Source organism: Crocodylus siamensis, chromosome 7, assembly GCF_052110815.1.
Source record: "Crocodylus siamensis isolate JL-2025a chromosome 7, ASM5211081v1, whole genome shotgun sequence".
Lineage (NCBI taxonomy): Eukaryota > Metazoa > Chordata > Crocodylia > Crocodylidae > Crocodylus > Crocodylus siamensis.
In genome coordinates, this window is record NC_143401.1 from 97403703 (window position 1) to 97417248 (window position 13546).

General features: G+C 54.3%; 1 protein-coding gene across 2 annotated transcripts in view; it reads right to left on the bottom strand.

Annotated features, from left to right (window-relative positions):
- FBXW4 (F-box and WD repeat domain containing 4) overlaps nucleotides 1-13546 on the bottom strand; it is a 79166-nt gene that overhangs the window by 46932 nt on the left and 18688 nt on the right. For both annotated transcript variants that reach the window (XM_090058316.1, XM_090058315.1), the window contains one exon: nucleotides 11885-11979. In XM_090058316.1, coding sequence (XP_089914442.1) covers nucleotides 11885-11979 — 95 coding nt within the window. The remainder of the gene's footprint in view (nucleotides 1-11884; nucleotides 11980-13546) is intronic.

Sequence of the window (13546 nt, forward strand, 5' to 3'; positions counted from 1 at the left end):
GGGAGTTACGGGTTGGCAGCCTCAGGCAGGAATAAACTCAGGGGTGGCTTGTCCAGAGTCAACAGAATCGTGCGGGGATCATGGCCCTAGGGTTTAAACACCTAAGACACCTAAGTGCCCCATAGACCATTGCAGGGACCTGCCTGGGACAAGTGATTTTGGGCACCAAGGGCTCAGTCCTGGAGGGTGCAAAGCATTTGCCTCATCCCCACACCCAACGTGCCTTTCACTGACCTCAAGGGAGGCTCTCACCAGCAAGCGTGCTTGGGGCACAACTAGGTAGAGCTGGTTGAACAGTACTGACAAGTCTGCAAGGTCAAAAGGAGATGGAAGGTGGTTGTATACATGTAGCGCTGCCAGTGATGACTGATGGAGAAGGTGCCAGGAAACCTGAACAGCAAGGGCCATGGAGGCACTGCAACCATCTCCCCAAGGAAGCAGTCAGGCCCCATCCCAAGACTCATTCCCAGCTATGCCTGGCAAAGAAATAAACTAATGGTAGAAACCCACAAAGGCTTTCTGTGCTCCCAGGCATGCTGTCACTCTGGGCTCGCCCCACATGCTACCAGACGCAGCACCCCAGAGGATGGCAACCCTCTCCCGCTCCGTACAGCCATGGTACGCAGGGAACACCCATCCGCATCCAACCTGCCCGGCCACTGCTCTCCACAGACCCACTCCTGGTCCAGCATCTGCAGTAACCAGCAAACCATTTTAAAATCACAACCCTCTTTTGTAATTAATTACGCTTGTAATTCAAGGGTGGAGCTCGTGGCCCCCAGATGCGGTGGCAGCTGAGAGTTCAGGCAGATTCACCAAGGGATCGCACACACTTTTGGAGGAAAGGGGCATCAGTAGGTATTGAGCAGGGAGTGCGAGGCACAGCCTCTGCATCAAACCTGCCTGGACCTTCAATGCTGCAAGGGAGAGAGAAGGAGGGGAAAAATCCCTTTCTCCCTTCCAGCCCCTGCTCTCTGCCGCCGTGTGACACCGAAGACTGGGCAGGATGGACCTGGGGTTTGACCCAGTCTATGGCAGTTCTTTTGTTCCCCATGAGCCTGATTGTTTTCCTTGCTCTTGGACTGTGTTTTCCTTGCCCGCTCTTGGATTGTGCATGTAACCCATGGGACACAAGCTCAGCCCATTACCCGCTCTGCACCACCACTGACCAGCTGCTGGAGGGTAGCAGCCTGTTGCTGTTGCTGCCCAGCAAAGAAAGAAACTAGGTTTGGGGGCATGGTCTGCATCCGCTTCTGCATTCATACTTGGTGCTACACATCTCTGGTGCTACCCCAGGACTGCAAATTGGCAGCAAATTCAAAGCCAGCTGTAGGCTAGGGAGACACAGCCCTGCCATGCATCCACACCACCCACTCTGAGACACTGTTTGTATGGGGGTTGTGTCCTACACCAGGCTGGGACTCAGGAGGATGGGGCATCCCCAGTTCTGCCCCTGCCCTGCTGGGTGATTCTGGGCAAGTTGCTTCCACCCTTCCTGTGCCTCAGTTTCCCCAGCTATCAAATGGAAGCAATGACACTCTCTCAGTAGAGAGTTTTGAGCTCTGCGGAGGAAGAGGGGCGAGCAGTTGTAGGGTTAGCAACATGGGGCGTGTGGTGAGAGCAATTCCAGCCAGCTGCTCGCAGACCCTCCCACAGGCCACCATTTCCAACGCACAGAGAAAGGACCCATCGGCATCCTGGAAGTCATGACTGGGGCAAACCCCAAAGGACCAACAGGTGCTTGTTTTGATGATACCACATGTCGGGACCACAGCAGGGCCCACCGGACTGGTTCGCCTCCCCGGAGGCCCTGCCCTGAAGGTGCATCTCCACAGGATGGGATCTGGTACCAAGCTCCTGTTGATTTTCCCCAGATCCCGAGCTGGCTGTTGCAGGGCAGCAAGCCACATCCTCCCCTGCCTTTTGGTCTGCAACAGAAGAGCTGGCAGAGCTCCCAAGCAGGCCTCTCCCCCTTGGCTGTACGCCCCAGGCAGGCCAACACTGCAGACCCCCAAGCTAGCCTGGGCACCACTCAGCCTGGATAACATCAGCACAGGCTGCAGCAGCTTGCCTGCCTCCGGGTGCTGGGTTCTGGGTTCTGGGTCTCTCTCCAGTACGTTGCAGGGAAGGAAGACCTTAGCCTGCCTCAGCGCAGGATACAAGGAAGCACTTCCTCCCCTGTGACAATCCCTCCAGCAGAGCCCTAAGGACTCCCCCCAGTCTTTCCCTTCACTGCCCATCCACACTCCAAGCTCTCATATCAGGAGCACCCACCGTGGGGTTCAGCCCTGGGCAATGCAATGCAATGCAGCCTGAGCTGCTCTTTAAGGACACTGCAGCTCCCTGCTTCCAGGTGTGAATCAATGCCCGCTGCACAGGGAGAAGGAAGCCGAGCAGGTGACAGGCATGTGCACCTGGGGGTCTGTGCAGCAGCAGAGACCCGCATCGCCTCCCTCTTTGAGCAGGAGGGGAGGGGAGCAGGCACCACGCTCTTTAATTGTAAGAGGGGACCCTGCAGCCTGATGCCCCTCTACCTTTGCAGGTCCTTCCAATTCCCTTTGAACCTTGGGCCCAGCCCGGCAGGTCGCTGCCCTCCCCCAGAGGGAGATCAGAAAAACAGGGCAAATCATTATTCTTGTGCGCAGGCTGGAGGGAGCGCGGCCTCGCCTGTGTCAGGCCATGAAAGGGCTGCGACGCTGAAGCCGCCTGGAAAACAAACCCTTAATTTAAATGTTAATGAAAGTGCAGCAGAGACATCAGAGGCTTGCGCTTCTCGGCCAGGCGCAGAATCGCGGGGACGAGAATTTATGGCCTCCGTCGCCTCCCCTCTCCCTTGCTCCGCTTCGGCAGCCAGAGGAGGGAAGGAAAAAACTCATTTTAACATTAACTGTGCTTCCACCCTGGGATGCGATTGCTAAATTATCTGTCGGCAGGACGCTGATCAAAGGTGGAAAAACAAAGGCGTGCTGCACAGCCGGGCAAAAGTAAACAGCAGCCCGGGCCCCGGAAAATTACCTGCTCCCCCAGCAGGTTTGCAATTGGAGAAAGATCACAAAGTGGAAACAGAAACCAGGGGCCAGGTCGCCACTGTCCCCCACCCCAACCATGAGCAACAGGGCACGAGAAGCTGACACAGGCGCATCTCCTTCACCGCAAGACCTACAGAGCAGCACACGGCAGAGACTGTCCCCAGGCTCCGGGGGAGACTTTCTCCCAAGCAGCCACAGAGAGGAACCAAACTGCAGCCCCAACAAGTCAGAGATGGGATCAAATTCAGCTCTTGGTCCCACAGAACAGCAACCCCCTCTGCCCTTGCTATGGAGAATCCATCCAAGCCCGATACCTGGTGCTCTCACAATGCTTATCATGGCCTCTACTTGGGACCTCTCGAGCATCCATTAACCACCTTGTATAGAAGCAGGGCGTTGGCCGCTACAGTCCCCCTGCTTTCCCCGTGGCAGGTTTGGGTGTGATGTCCTGTGCTGTCAAAGTTGATGGTAGTTTTATAAAGAGTTTAGATTATGGATGTATCTGGTATGGTTTGGAAAGGGCTGATCCTGCTTTGAGCAGGGGGTTGGACTGGATGTGACCTCTGAAGGTCCCTTTCAACCCGTGGCTCTAGGTTTCTCAATTATCCTATAAATTAGGGTAGCACCAAAAGGCTGCATTTGGCACAACCCTTTCAGCTCAGGGAGGGTTGGCAGAAGGGAATGAAAGAAAGGAAAGAAGGTAGCAAAACACTCGTGTGCATCTGTAGGTGCATGTGTGCTGGGGGGGGGGTGGCAGGAACATGTACATACACATGCTCACTCCCAGGGAAGTGCAACATGGAGACTCAATACCACACACCAATGAAGGAAATGGAGCAAGACTCGATCTTACCAAAAACAATGCTGCCCTTTGCAACTCAGGGTGAGCAGGGTCAGAGCCCTGGGGAGGTGTTCAGAGAGCGCGTTCACCCCTGAAGGGAGAGGCAATGAAGAACCGAAAGGGAGGCTTCCTGCCCATTAGCCTGACACGAAGGAGAGCACCAAATGCAGTTGTACAGAGCCACGAGCATTGGGGCACCTGCAGATACCGCCTGCGGCCCACTGCAGAGCCAGCCTGGGCTACTTGCTCTCTCAACTGCACCGGAGCGGCTTTCTGCTGGGGTAATGCTTTTTTGGGACTCTGCTAGCCCTTCTGTTGTGGATGCAAGAGGCAGGAGAAGACATAGCCTGCTGCCCAACAATGACCACTTGGGCTCTGGGGTTAAGGCACCACATGGTAACCACAGTCTGTGCTACCAGATCCTATCCCAAAGGGGACACGTGGAGATGAACCTCCAGGGATGCGAACCAGCCCAGTGCCATCAGTGCACATCAGCTAAGAGACTGAGCAGGGTGGAAATCCCTTCCTGCCCCCAAAGCAGCATTAGTCTGAGCCTGAGCACAGGGGAAAGACCTCTAGCCCAGACCCTCCAGGGTTGAGTCCCAGCAGGAGCACTGGCACAGCCCAGTCCCCATCCCCAGCCTGGGCTGCAGCCAACACCTAATGCTTCTGGGAGAGGCTTCAAAACCCCAACACGTACCAAAAAGGGGGATGGGAATGGGATTCCCCCCAGTGCAATGTGGCAACCAGCAAAGCACAGAAGTTTGCTGACAAGAAGAGCAGAGCTGAAAACAAAGAGCAAGCAGCCTCTGGCAAATCACATACAGGCTCCTCAACCCCTCCAGGGCAGCAGTGCTGAGCAAGCCCCAGGCCGCTGGCACCAGTGCTCTGCTCTCCCTCATGGAGGACCACGACTCTGGCCCACGCAAAGCTGTGCTAGCTTCACCAAACACCAGAGGCTCTGGCAGGCATCCCCTGGCCTGCAAGCTGCATGCTGCCAGCCAGCTCCTGCAGGCTCTGGGGCTCCTGGGCACCCACCTTCCAACTCGCTCCACAAAGAGATGCTGGAGCTCTTGGATCATGTCGATCTCGAGGGGCTTGTTGCTGCACGCAGCCCTAATGCACCAGGGTGGAGCTCATGCTGATATGAACACACACACGCAGGACTTTCATTGTAGGACTTCTCTACATGTCGCTTAAGGATCCTGTACCTGCACCCTGGCTTCCTAATCCACTTCAGCCCACCACGCAATGGAGGAGAAAGACGGGCTTCTAAACTGCGCTGAGCATCTGACCAAAGGACAGTCAGAGGCTCTATGTCTAGTTGGCAGCCGGTATCAAGTGGAGTGCCCCAGGGGTTGGTCTCAGGGGCAATTATGTTTGATATCTTCATTGATGACCTGGAAGATGGGATGGATGCACCCTCAGCAAGTCTGCAGATGAACCAAACTAGGGAGAGTAGTAAATACAGTGGAAGGTAGGGCTAGGATTCAAAGTGGCCTCCACAAATGGGACAACTGAGCCAAAAGAAATCCCATGAGGTTCAACACGGACAAGAATAAAGTCCTGCACTGAGGAGGGAACAATCCCCTGCACCGGTGCAGGCTGAGAGTGACTGGCTGGGCAGCAGCTCTGCAGAAAAGGACCTAGGGGGATAGGGGACAAGAAGCTGAACAGGAGCCAGCAGTGTGCCCTGGGTGCCAAGCAGGCGAGCGGCATCCTGGGCTGCATCGGTAGGAGTGGTGCCAGTGGGTGGAGGGCAGTGATTCTTCCCCTTTATTCACCACTGGGGAGGCCGCATCTGGAGTCCTGTGTCCAGTTTTGGCCCCCCACTACAGAAAGTATGTGGACAAGTTGGAGAGAGTCCAGTGGAGGGCAATGAAGATGGTCGTGGGCTGGGGGACAGGACTGGTGAGGAGAGGCTGAGGGAAATGGGCTGATTTAGTCTGGAGAAGAGAAGACCGAGGGGGATTGAATAGCAGCCTTCGCCTCCCTGCCGGGGGTTGCAAAGAGGATGGAGCTGGACTGTCCTCAGTTGGGGCAGATACAGGACAAGGAGCAATGGACTCAAGCTGCAGCAAGGGAAGTTGAGGTTGGATATTAGGAAATATTACCTCATAATGAGGGTAGTAAAGCACTGGAACAGGTTGCCTAGAGAAGTGGGGGAGTCTCCATCCTTGAAGGTGTTTAAGACCCAGCTAAACAAAGCCTTGTCTGGGATGATGTAGTTGGGGCTGGTCCTGCTTGAAGCAGGGGGTTGGACTAGATGTGACCTCCCAAGGTCCTTCCAACCCTCATGTCCTCCGATTCTAGGACATTCACCTCTTTTGTCCCCCAGTCATTAAATGTATCAGCCTAGGTCCAGACCCCTCTGCTCCATCCCACTCCCCCTGCTGTTCCATAAAGATCTAGTTTGTAGAGAGAAAAGAGCCGGCATATTAAAATAACAGTCTTGATAGCCTTATTTTTGTGTCTCAGGTTACAGCTTACGGCCCTAATGGTCCAATTCAGACCCTGGCACAGTCCCTGAGATCAACATGAGCTGCTGTGGAAATATCAGCTGCAGGATCAGGCTGTTTTACTCCATGGATATTCCATCCAATGCTCACCATAAATCAGTCAAGCTTTCTATGAGACTTCGGAGAGTTTGGGGTTTGCTTTTCGACTGGAAATGAAGCATTTCACACCCCAGGACCAGCACGTCAGTCCCTTGGGCCCACACCACATTGACTCTGCAGCTGCACGCTCGCACCTACAGAAGGTTTGTGCCTGTCTTACCCTGCAGGCTCAGAACTGCCCCTGCAATGATACACAGCATTTTGGAAGATCCCTTTGTACCTGTATTATCCCCAAGCCTCCCTGGGCCTAGAGAGTCAAAAGCAAAGATCCTCCCTGACCCCAACTGCTGGAAGGCTAGAAAATAAACCCCAAAAGACAGACCCAGGCAGAAGGAGCTAGGTCCGATACACAAAGACTCAGTGCTCTGTGCTCAATAAATGATTTGCCGAAGATGGAAATAATTCAACGTTAAGGGCCTCTGCGTCTGACAAATCTCTCTGTCGGAAAAAAAAAAAAAAGACCAGAGCTGCAATGAGGTTCCCCTAAAGAGTGGTGCATTCAGGCACCACGACACACACTGCAATGCCTGTCTTCTGAAGCCACAAATGCCAGGCGCAGACCCCGCTCTCTCCATAAACCCAGCCCCAAATCCAACGGGGCACAACAGTCGCTTCTCCTCCCTGCTTTCTCATACTGCTGGGAGGCACGAAGCATGAAGAGGCAGCCATTCTGCCGGAAATCCCAGCAATTTCCACTCACTTTGCAAGCTGGCATTGGTCCATTTTGTGCCGACTTGGATAGCTCCCTGAGCACAAGCCAGTGGCCAGGTGAAGCCATGTTACACTAAAAATATAATCTAGCAATGAATGCACATCCCAACAGTTATATTTGGTTTCAATTTGATCTTAACCTGAATAATATAGTGCTGGGCCCCTAGCATATTAGCTAGAATTCTAGCTTCTCGTTAAATAGGTGTTCTGTGCAATGATGTATCGCACCACCTGCACCCTGCTTTCCAAAATCCCAGATCCACCCACAGTGGTCCTGAACCTTCAGAGGGAGGGAAGAATCCTAGAGAAGTGTGGCAAGAAGGACCTCCAGAGATCACATCTAGTCCAACCACTGCCTGAGACAGATCAGCCCTGTCCAAACCAGCCCAGAAAAACCCACTGTCCAAACTCAGTAAAAAATTAGTCAACCCTGATGCAACACAAGACATCACCTGAACCTGCCGCAGGGAAAGCAGGGGGACCATAGCAGCCAATGTCTTGCTTCTATAAAAGGTTCATATACTTGAGAGATCCCAGGCAGAGGCCGTGCCTTCTGCTAGACAGGAAAGCAAACCCCCCCAGTCTGGACCAGTCTGAGCAGAGGAAAAATCCCTTCCTGCCCCAGTGCAGCATCAGGCTGAGCCCAAGCGCAGGGGCAAGACCCTCCAGCCAGGACCCTGTGGGGTTGGTGCCAGCAGGAGCATTGGCACAGCCCAGTCCCATCCCCAGGCGGCCAGCACCCAGAGCCTCTGGGGGAGGCTTCAAAACCCCCTGATACATGTAAAAGAGGGGGTTGAACAACCAGCAAAGCTCAGAAAATCCCCCAGTACAACACAGGCATCGCTGCACCTAAATCGCCCCCCACCAGTGGCTGTCCAGCCTCTCCTTGATTTTCTCCAGCAATGGAGAGACCCATCGTATGAAGACCTAAACAAGATGAGGAGACCTCACACCTGGAAAGGATGGGAAAGCCCATGGGTTTCCCCAGCTGAAGAGACAGATTCTGATACCCTCTGCACAAGCCCTGGCAGAACAGCACAAAGTCTAGTGACTCCATGCATTTAAGAAGGCGCTAGATTACCCATCCTGAACACCATACTCTCCTCAAGCCCTAGGCCCAGCACCACCTATGCCAAATGTCCCCAGTACCCAACAAGTAGGCCTCTCCCAAATCCAGTGTGCCCAAGGGCAGTAGCCCTCACTGCTGAACAGTTAAGAAAGCAGGGGGCAGGACTGATGCCAACTGGGCTTTGGGAGGTTGCCGCCTGCTCCCCATCCTGCCACAAGAAAAGACAGGGTTTTAGACGGCTGCCCACTGAGGCTGGATCTGTGGAGAAGTGCAGCATAAGCAGAGGCATTTTTACCTATCGGCAACCTGAAGAACAAGAGAGGAGCTGCAGGAGGCAGAGGTGGCTGGTGCCAGAGCCACTCTCCTTCCTCACAACAGCACTGCTTTCCAGGCCCCTTCCCTGGCTTGAGGATACTGCTGGTCTCCGAATCCAAAACTAACTTCCCATCTCAGCAGTGCCGGCTCAGAGAACGCTCGCTGTCCCTGTCCAGGTCCTGGGACCTTCCAGAAAGCACGAGGAGCTGCAGGAGGCGGAGGGAAGGCTGCAAAGCCTCACAGAGAAGCTACAGGTGCAGGTGGCAAAGTTATATCTCAGCAGAGGACAGGAAATACCTGCATCGTTTGTCAGAGCACCCACAGTGGTCAGAGCAGTGACAGATACCTGGGGCAGCAGAATTAGATACCAAGTGTTCCCATACTAGACAGAACCACCTGAATTATCACATCCTGGAGCACTTGAGGCTGGCAGGGACCTGCGGAGGTTACATCTAGTCCAACCCCTGCCTGAGGCAGGATCAGCTCTGTGCAAACCAGCCCAGACAAACCATAATCCAAAGTGTGTAAAACTACTGTCAACCCTGACAGCCCCAGGCATTGTCCCCTGGAGACAGGAGGGCCATGGCTGCCAATGCCCTGGTGCTGCCAGAGGGGGTCATGGATGCTGCAGAGAGTCTAGGCTAAAGCCTTGCCCCCGCTGCAGAGAAAGGTAAAACCCCTCAGTCTGGACCAGTCTGAGCCAGGGGGGAAATCCCTTCCTGCCCCAATGCAGCGTCGGTCTGAGTCTGAGCGCAGGGGCAAGACGCTCCAGCCAGGACCCTGCAGAGTTGGTGCCAGCTGGAGCACTGGCACAGCCTTGTCCCCATCAACAGCCTGAGCTGCAGCCAGCATCTCTTAAAACCCACTGACACATGGAGAAGAAAAGGGGGTGGGGGACAATCAGCGCAGCTCAGAAGTCTGGTAAATCCCCACAATAAAGCACAGGCATCAATACAGCTAGATCATCCCTGACCAGGGGCTGTCCAGTGAACACCTCCAGTGAGAGCACACAGCTTTCCTAGGTCTCTTGGAAGACCACATTAGCCAACATCCTGCTGCTGCAAAGGTTGTTAATATATGCTCAAGAGATCCCAGGTAGAGGCCGTGCCCCTGCTACGAGTAAGGCCAAACCATCCCTAGTCCATACCTTGGTTCTTCTTTCAAAGGCGGGGTGCCTCAATGGGAGGGGATTTGTAAGAGTGGCTGGGACTGAGTTATAAAGCATGGACTGGAATGTAGAGCTGGGTCTAGAAAGCCCTGGTGCTGCAGGAAACAGCAGCTGCCAGGTGGCTCCTGACCCAGTCTCAGTCCAAGGGACAGAGGGCTGCTGTACAGTGAAGAGTGTGAGGAGAAACCAAAGTCCTGGTTGTTCCATCTCTCAAAGCACTTTTCCTGCTGCCAGGGGCTCCACCATTTCAGCCTCACCAAGTCCCAGCTGGTCCTATACCCTAGCCAGCCCAAACAGGGGGGCTGGGGGCTGCTCTGGGCACTGCAGCCGTCCATGGCTCTAGAGCTGCGCTGCACCACTGAAGGGCTTGCACGTTCTTCAGTGCCAAGCGCCGCACTGGAAAGCCCACTTCTGATCTCCATCAGCTTCATGTCAGGACAGCCAGGAAGGGGTTCCCAGATCACAGCCATACATGAAAGGAGAGAATTAGGCAGAACTTTTGGAACAAGAGGAAAGGCACAAGGGACCTAGACTGTGCAAGGGCACTGCCCAGGCTTCATCCCTCACCCTGCAGGTCTTCTCCAACTGCAGGGAGACAATGCAGGCAGGCCCTCAAGTGCACAGGGAACATCCCATGCAGACGGGGGAAGCGGGGCAGAAGCCTAGCGAGGACCCGAGAGCTGAGGCTGCTGGAGCTTGGAGGTTACTTCTGACCGCAGCCTCGTTAGACACCAAACAACATATTTATTAGGGAGAATTCATCTCCCTGGCCCTTGCCCCAGCCCTTGTTCTCCATCCACCCCCCTTGCCCTCCTGGCTCTGATGTGCTCTCCTCTCCGAGGGCAACGATTTGTTCTTGGAAGCGACAGGTTTATAGGTTAGCCAACACCTTCACTCTGTGGAATTTTAATTAACTTCTCCCATCATCAATATGTTAAGGAGCGAGGTTTCCATTATATGGGGTCAGCAGTGTGTTTCGGGGCCTGCTATATCAGCCGTCAAATTGAAGAATTAATGACGTGGCTAATCGCCTCTAATTCTTAAAAGAGATATGGAGGTTCCTGGAGCTGGGTGGGGGCAGAGGGAGCCACGGCCTTGTAAACTGAGCGCGCTGCGAGGCCGCCAGCCCAGGGTAGCTGCACCGCAGCTCCCATTCATCACCCAGCGGGGGAAAAGGCTGCTAGGTAAATATTGTGACAGAGAGTGTGCACCAAAGCGTGTGCGCACTGGGGAGAGACAGCCCTGTCCTGACCAGAGGCCAGCTCGAGAGGTCATCACTTAGGAGAAGCAAGCAGCACGTGGCTCCCTCACGGCAGCAGGACCACTGCAGGCAGAAGCCCCCACGATGGGCCCCGCTGACTGACCAGGGAGGGGACAGCAAAGGCTCCCTGCTCCCACATATGGCATTGTGCATGTGACCAGTGACAACTCGGGGATAGAAAGCTGCACCCCAGCCCCCATCATCTCCTCAGACACACCCAGCACTTTCCGGGACTTGGAAATCTAGGAAAAGTGGGTGTCCAAGGGAAAGCCTGGGTATGGGGCTGGCCTGAATTTCAGCCCTCGACGCATCCACAGCATGGTGCTGTATTCTGTACCAAGTGCTTTGGTGTCACTTAGGTCACAAAACACCATCCAGACACAGGCAGCAGCTCGGTTTGCTGCTCCTGGAGAAGACGGAGAACGAAGAAGACTCCCTAGGAAGAGGCGAACGCGGCACAGACACAAATGGGGCAGTTCACAAACAGTTCGTTTTGAAGCATTCTTTGGTGTTTGGCATCATTCCTCCTCCCCTAACCAGAAGATGCTACAGCACTCAGTTGAGTAGCTACAGCACTAGTGCCTCAGTACCCAAAACAAAGCCACACTCAGAAGAGGAGCTGGCCTCCCTGCCCAAGCTGCTATGGAGCAACCAGTTTTACAGACTCACTGTTATGAACAGAGCCACATGGATGGGGGGAGCCGTGACCCAAGATCCCTGGCCCTTGCAGTCTGCAGATTCTCTTCCCGCCTGCTCCTGCCTGTATCAGGTCCCTAGAACATCACACCAGGACCTTGGACAGATTTGCAGACACAGGGAAGCCGGGAGGAGCTACATAGGGTCTTAATGTAGTTAATAATAGACTCATTTACCTTAACAACGGACTAATGGCGACGGACCAGACCCGGTCCTCTGTCTGTATCATGTGCAAGCACTGGCCAACTCTGCTTGGTGACAGGGACCAAACCTGGAGACAGAAAGAGACACTGTGTCAGCGCCTGAGAAGGAGGAGCAGGATACAAGCTTATGCTTGAGAAGACCCTTCTCCACCGTCCTCTTCCAAAAAAGCTCATCGTTAAAAAAAAAAAAAAAGCAAAGTCTCTTGCCAACAGCAGCAGGCACCTCACATGGCGTGGGGACCCCAGAGTGCCCTCACCCTTTGCCCGGCACCACAAGTGTTTTGGAGCGGAGAGTCATCCCCAGAGTGCAGACAGCTCTCTTGAGCATGTCAGAGACTGATCGAACCAGGCAGGCCCACTCCCAGGGCAAGCCGGAAGGGAGCACTCCTCCAGTCTCACACCGCACTGGAAACCTCCCTATCATCAGTGTTCCTCTAAACAAGCCTGAGCCACCCAGCTCCTTGGACCCCGGGTTCAAAAGCTGCATCCAGGAATCAGACAGTGGAAGGGCAGAGGCCCTGCTCTTCGCAGCAGCGTGGAAGAATCCCCTCCACCATGCATGCACACACATACACACCGATCTACTGCCCTTGCCCTACTGCACCTCTTGCTGGGCTCCAAGCACACCCTGCACTGCTGCAATACCCCCCCATTCCCTCCTCTCCAGTTCCCAAGATTTTGCCTCTCCCTTTCTCTGCCCAGCTCCAGCCTTTTACTTCAAGACTTCAAAGCCGGGAGGGCCTATTTGTTTGTTTGTTGATAATGCTGGGATTGCAGGCTATTCTGGTCCGTGGGGAATTTAACACCTAGTGTCAGCAAAAGCAGCAGAAAAGCTTAACTCTGGAGGCATCCCCTATCTCCTGCAGGTTAAAAATACGGCTGGGAGCAGCTATCTGGTGCCTATCAGTAAGGAATGTACATTAGCAGCTATTCAGAGATTAGCGCTAATCAACACTCAGCAGAGCCCTCAATACAGCCACTGCACTTAGAGCTCCCTAGGATGCGCTGCCCCTCTGCCCTCCCACACACCAGCCCTGCAGTGAAAATAGACCCAACTCTGTCCATCAGGGAGCGCTGGATGGGTACAGTTGCATTTCACCTGAAGAGGAGAAGTCCATCCAACTCCCCCATAGTTCAGGAGTTTCTTCTCCAGGTTAGGAGAGGCTAGCAGAGAGGAGTAGTAGCCCTGTCCTACATTTTACCTGGCAGCAGCATGGGGGTATGGTATAGCCCCCAGTATGACAGGAGGGCAGTGCTGTTACCCACTGGGGCATAGAGAGATTGCGGCTTTTCCAAGATCGTGTCAGAAACCTGCACTGGAGCCAATATTGTCCTAACCACTGGGCTATACTGTCCCCGCTGGTGTGGCCAGCGTCTGGGCAGTGCCCCTTCATGCTCCTCCAGTGCTCCAGTGGAACACTGCTCAAAGGAGCTAGAAGAACCTGAGGCCCTGGTATATGACTAGCACTGGCATGGGACTCATTTGGTTTGTGTTTTCACTGGCAGGTCTCTCCTAACCTAGAGAAGAAACTCCCAAACCCTAGGAGAGAGCTGGACGGACTTTTCCTTGGCACACTTCTGCAGGTGAAACACTGCTTTGCCCGTCCAGTGCTCCCTTATGGATGGAGTCCCCCT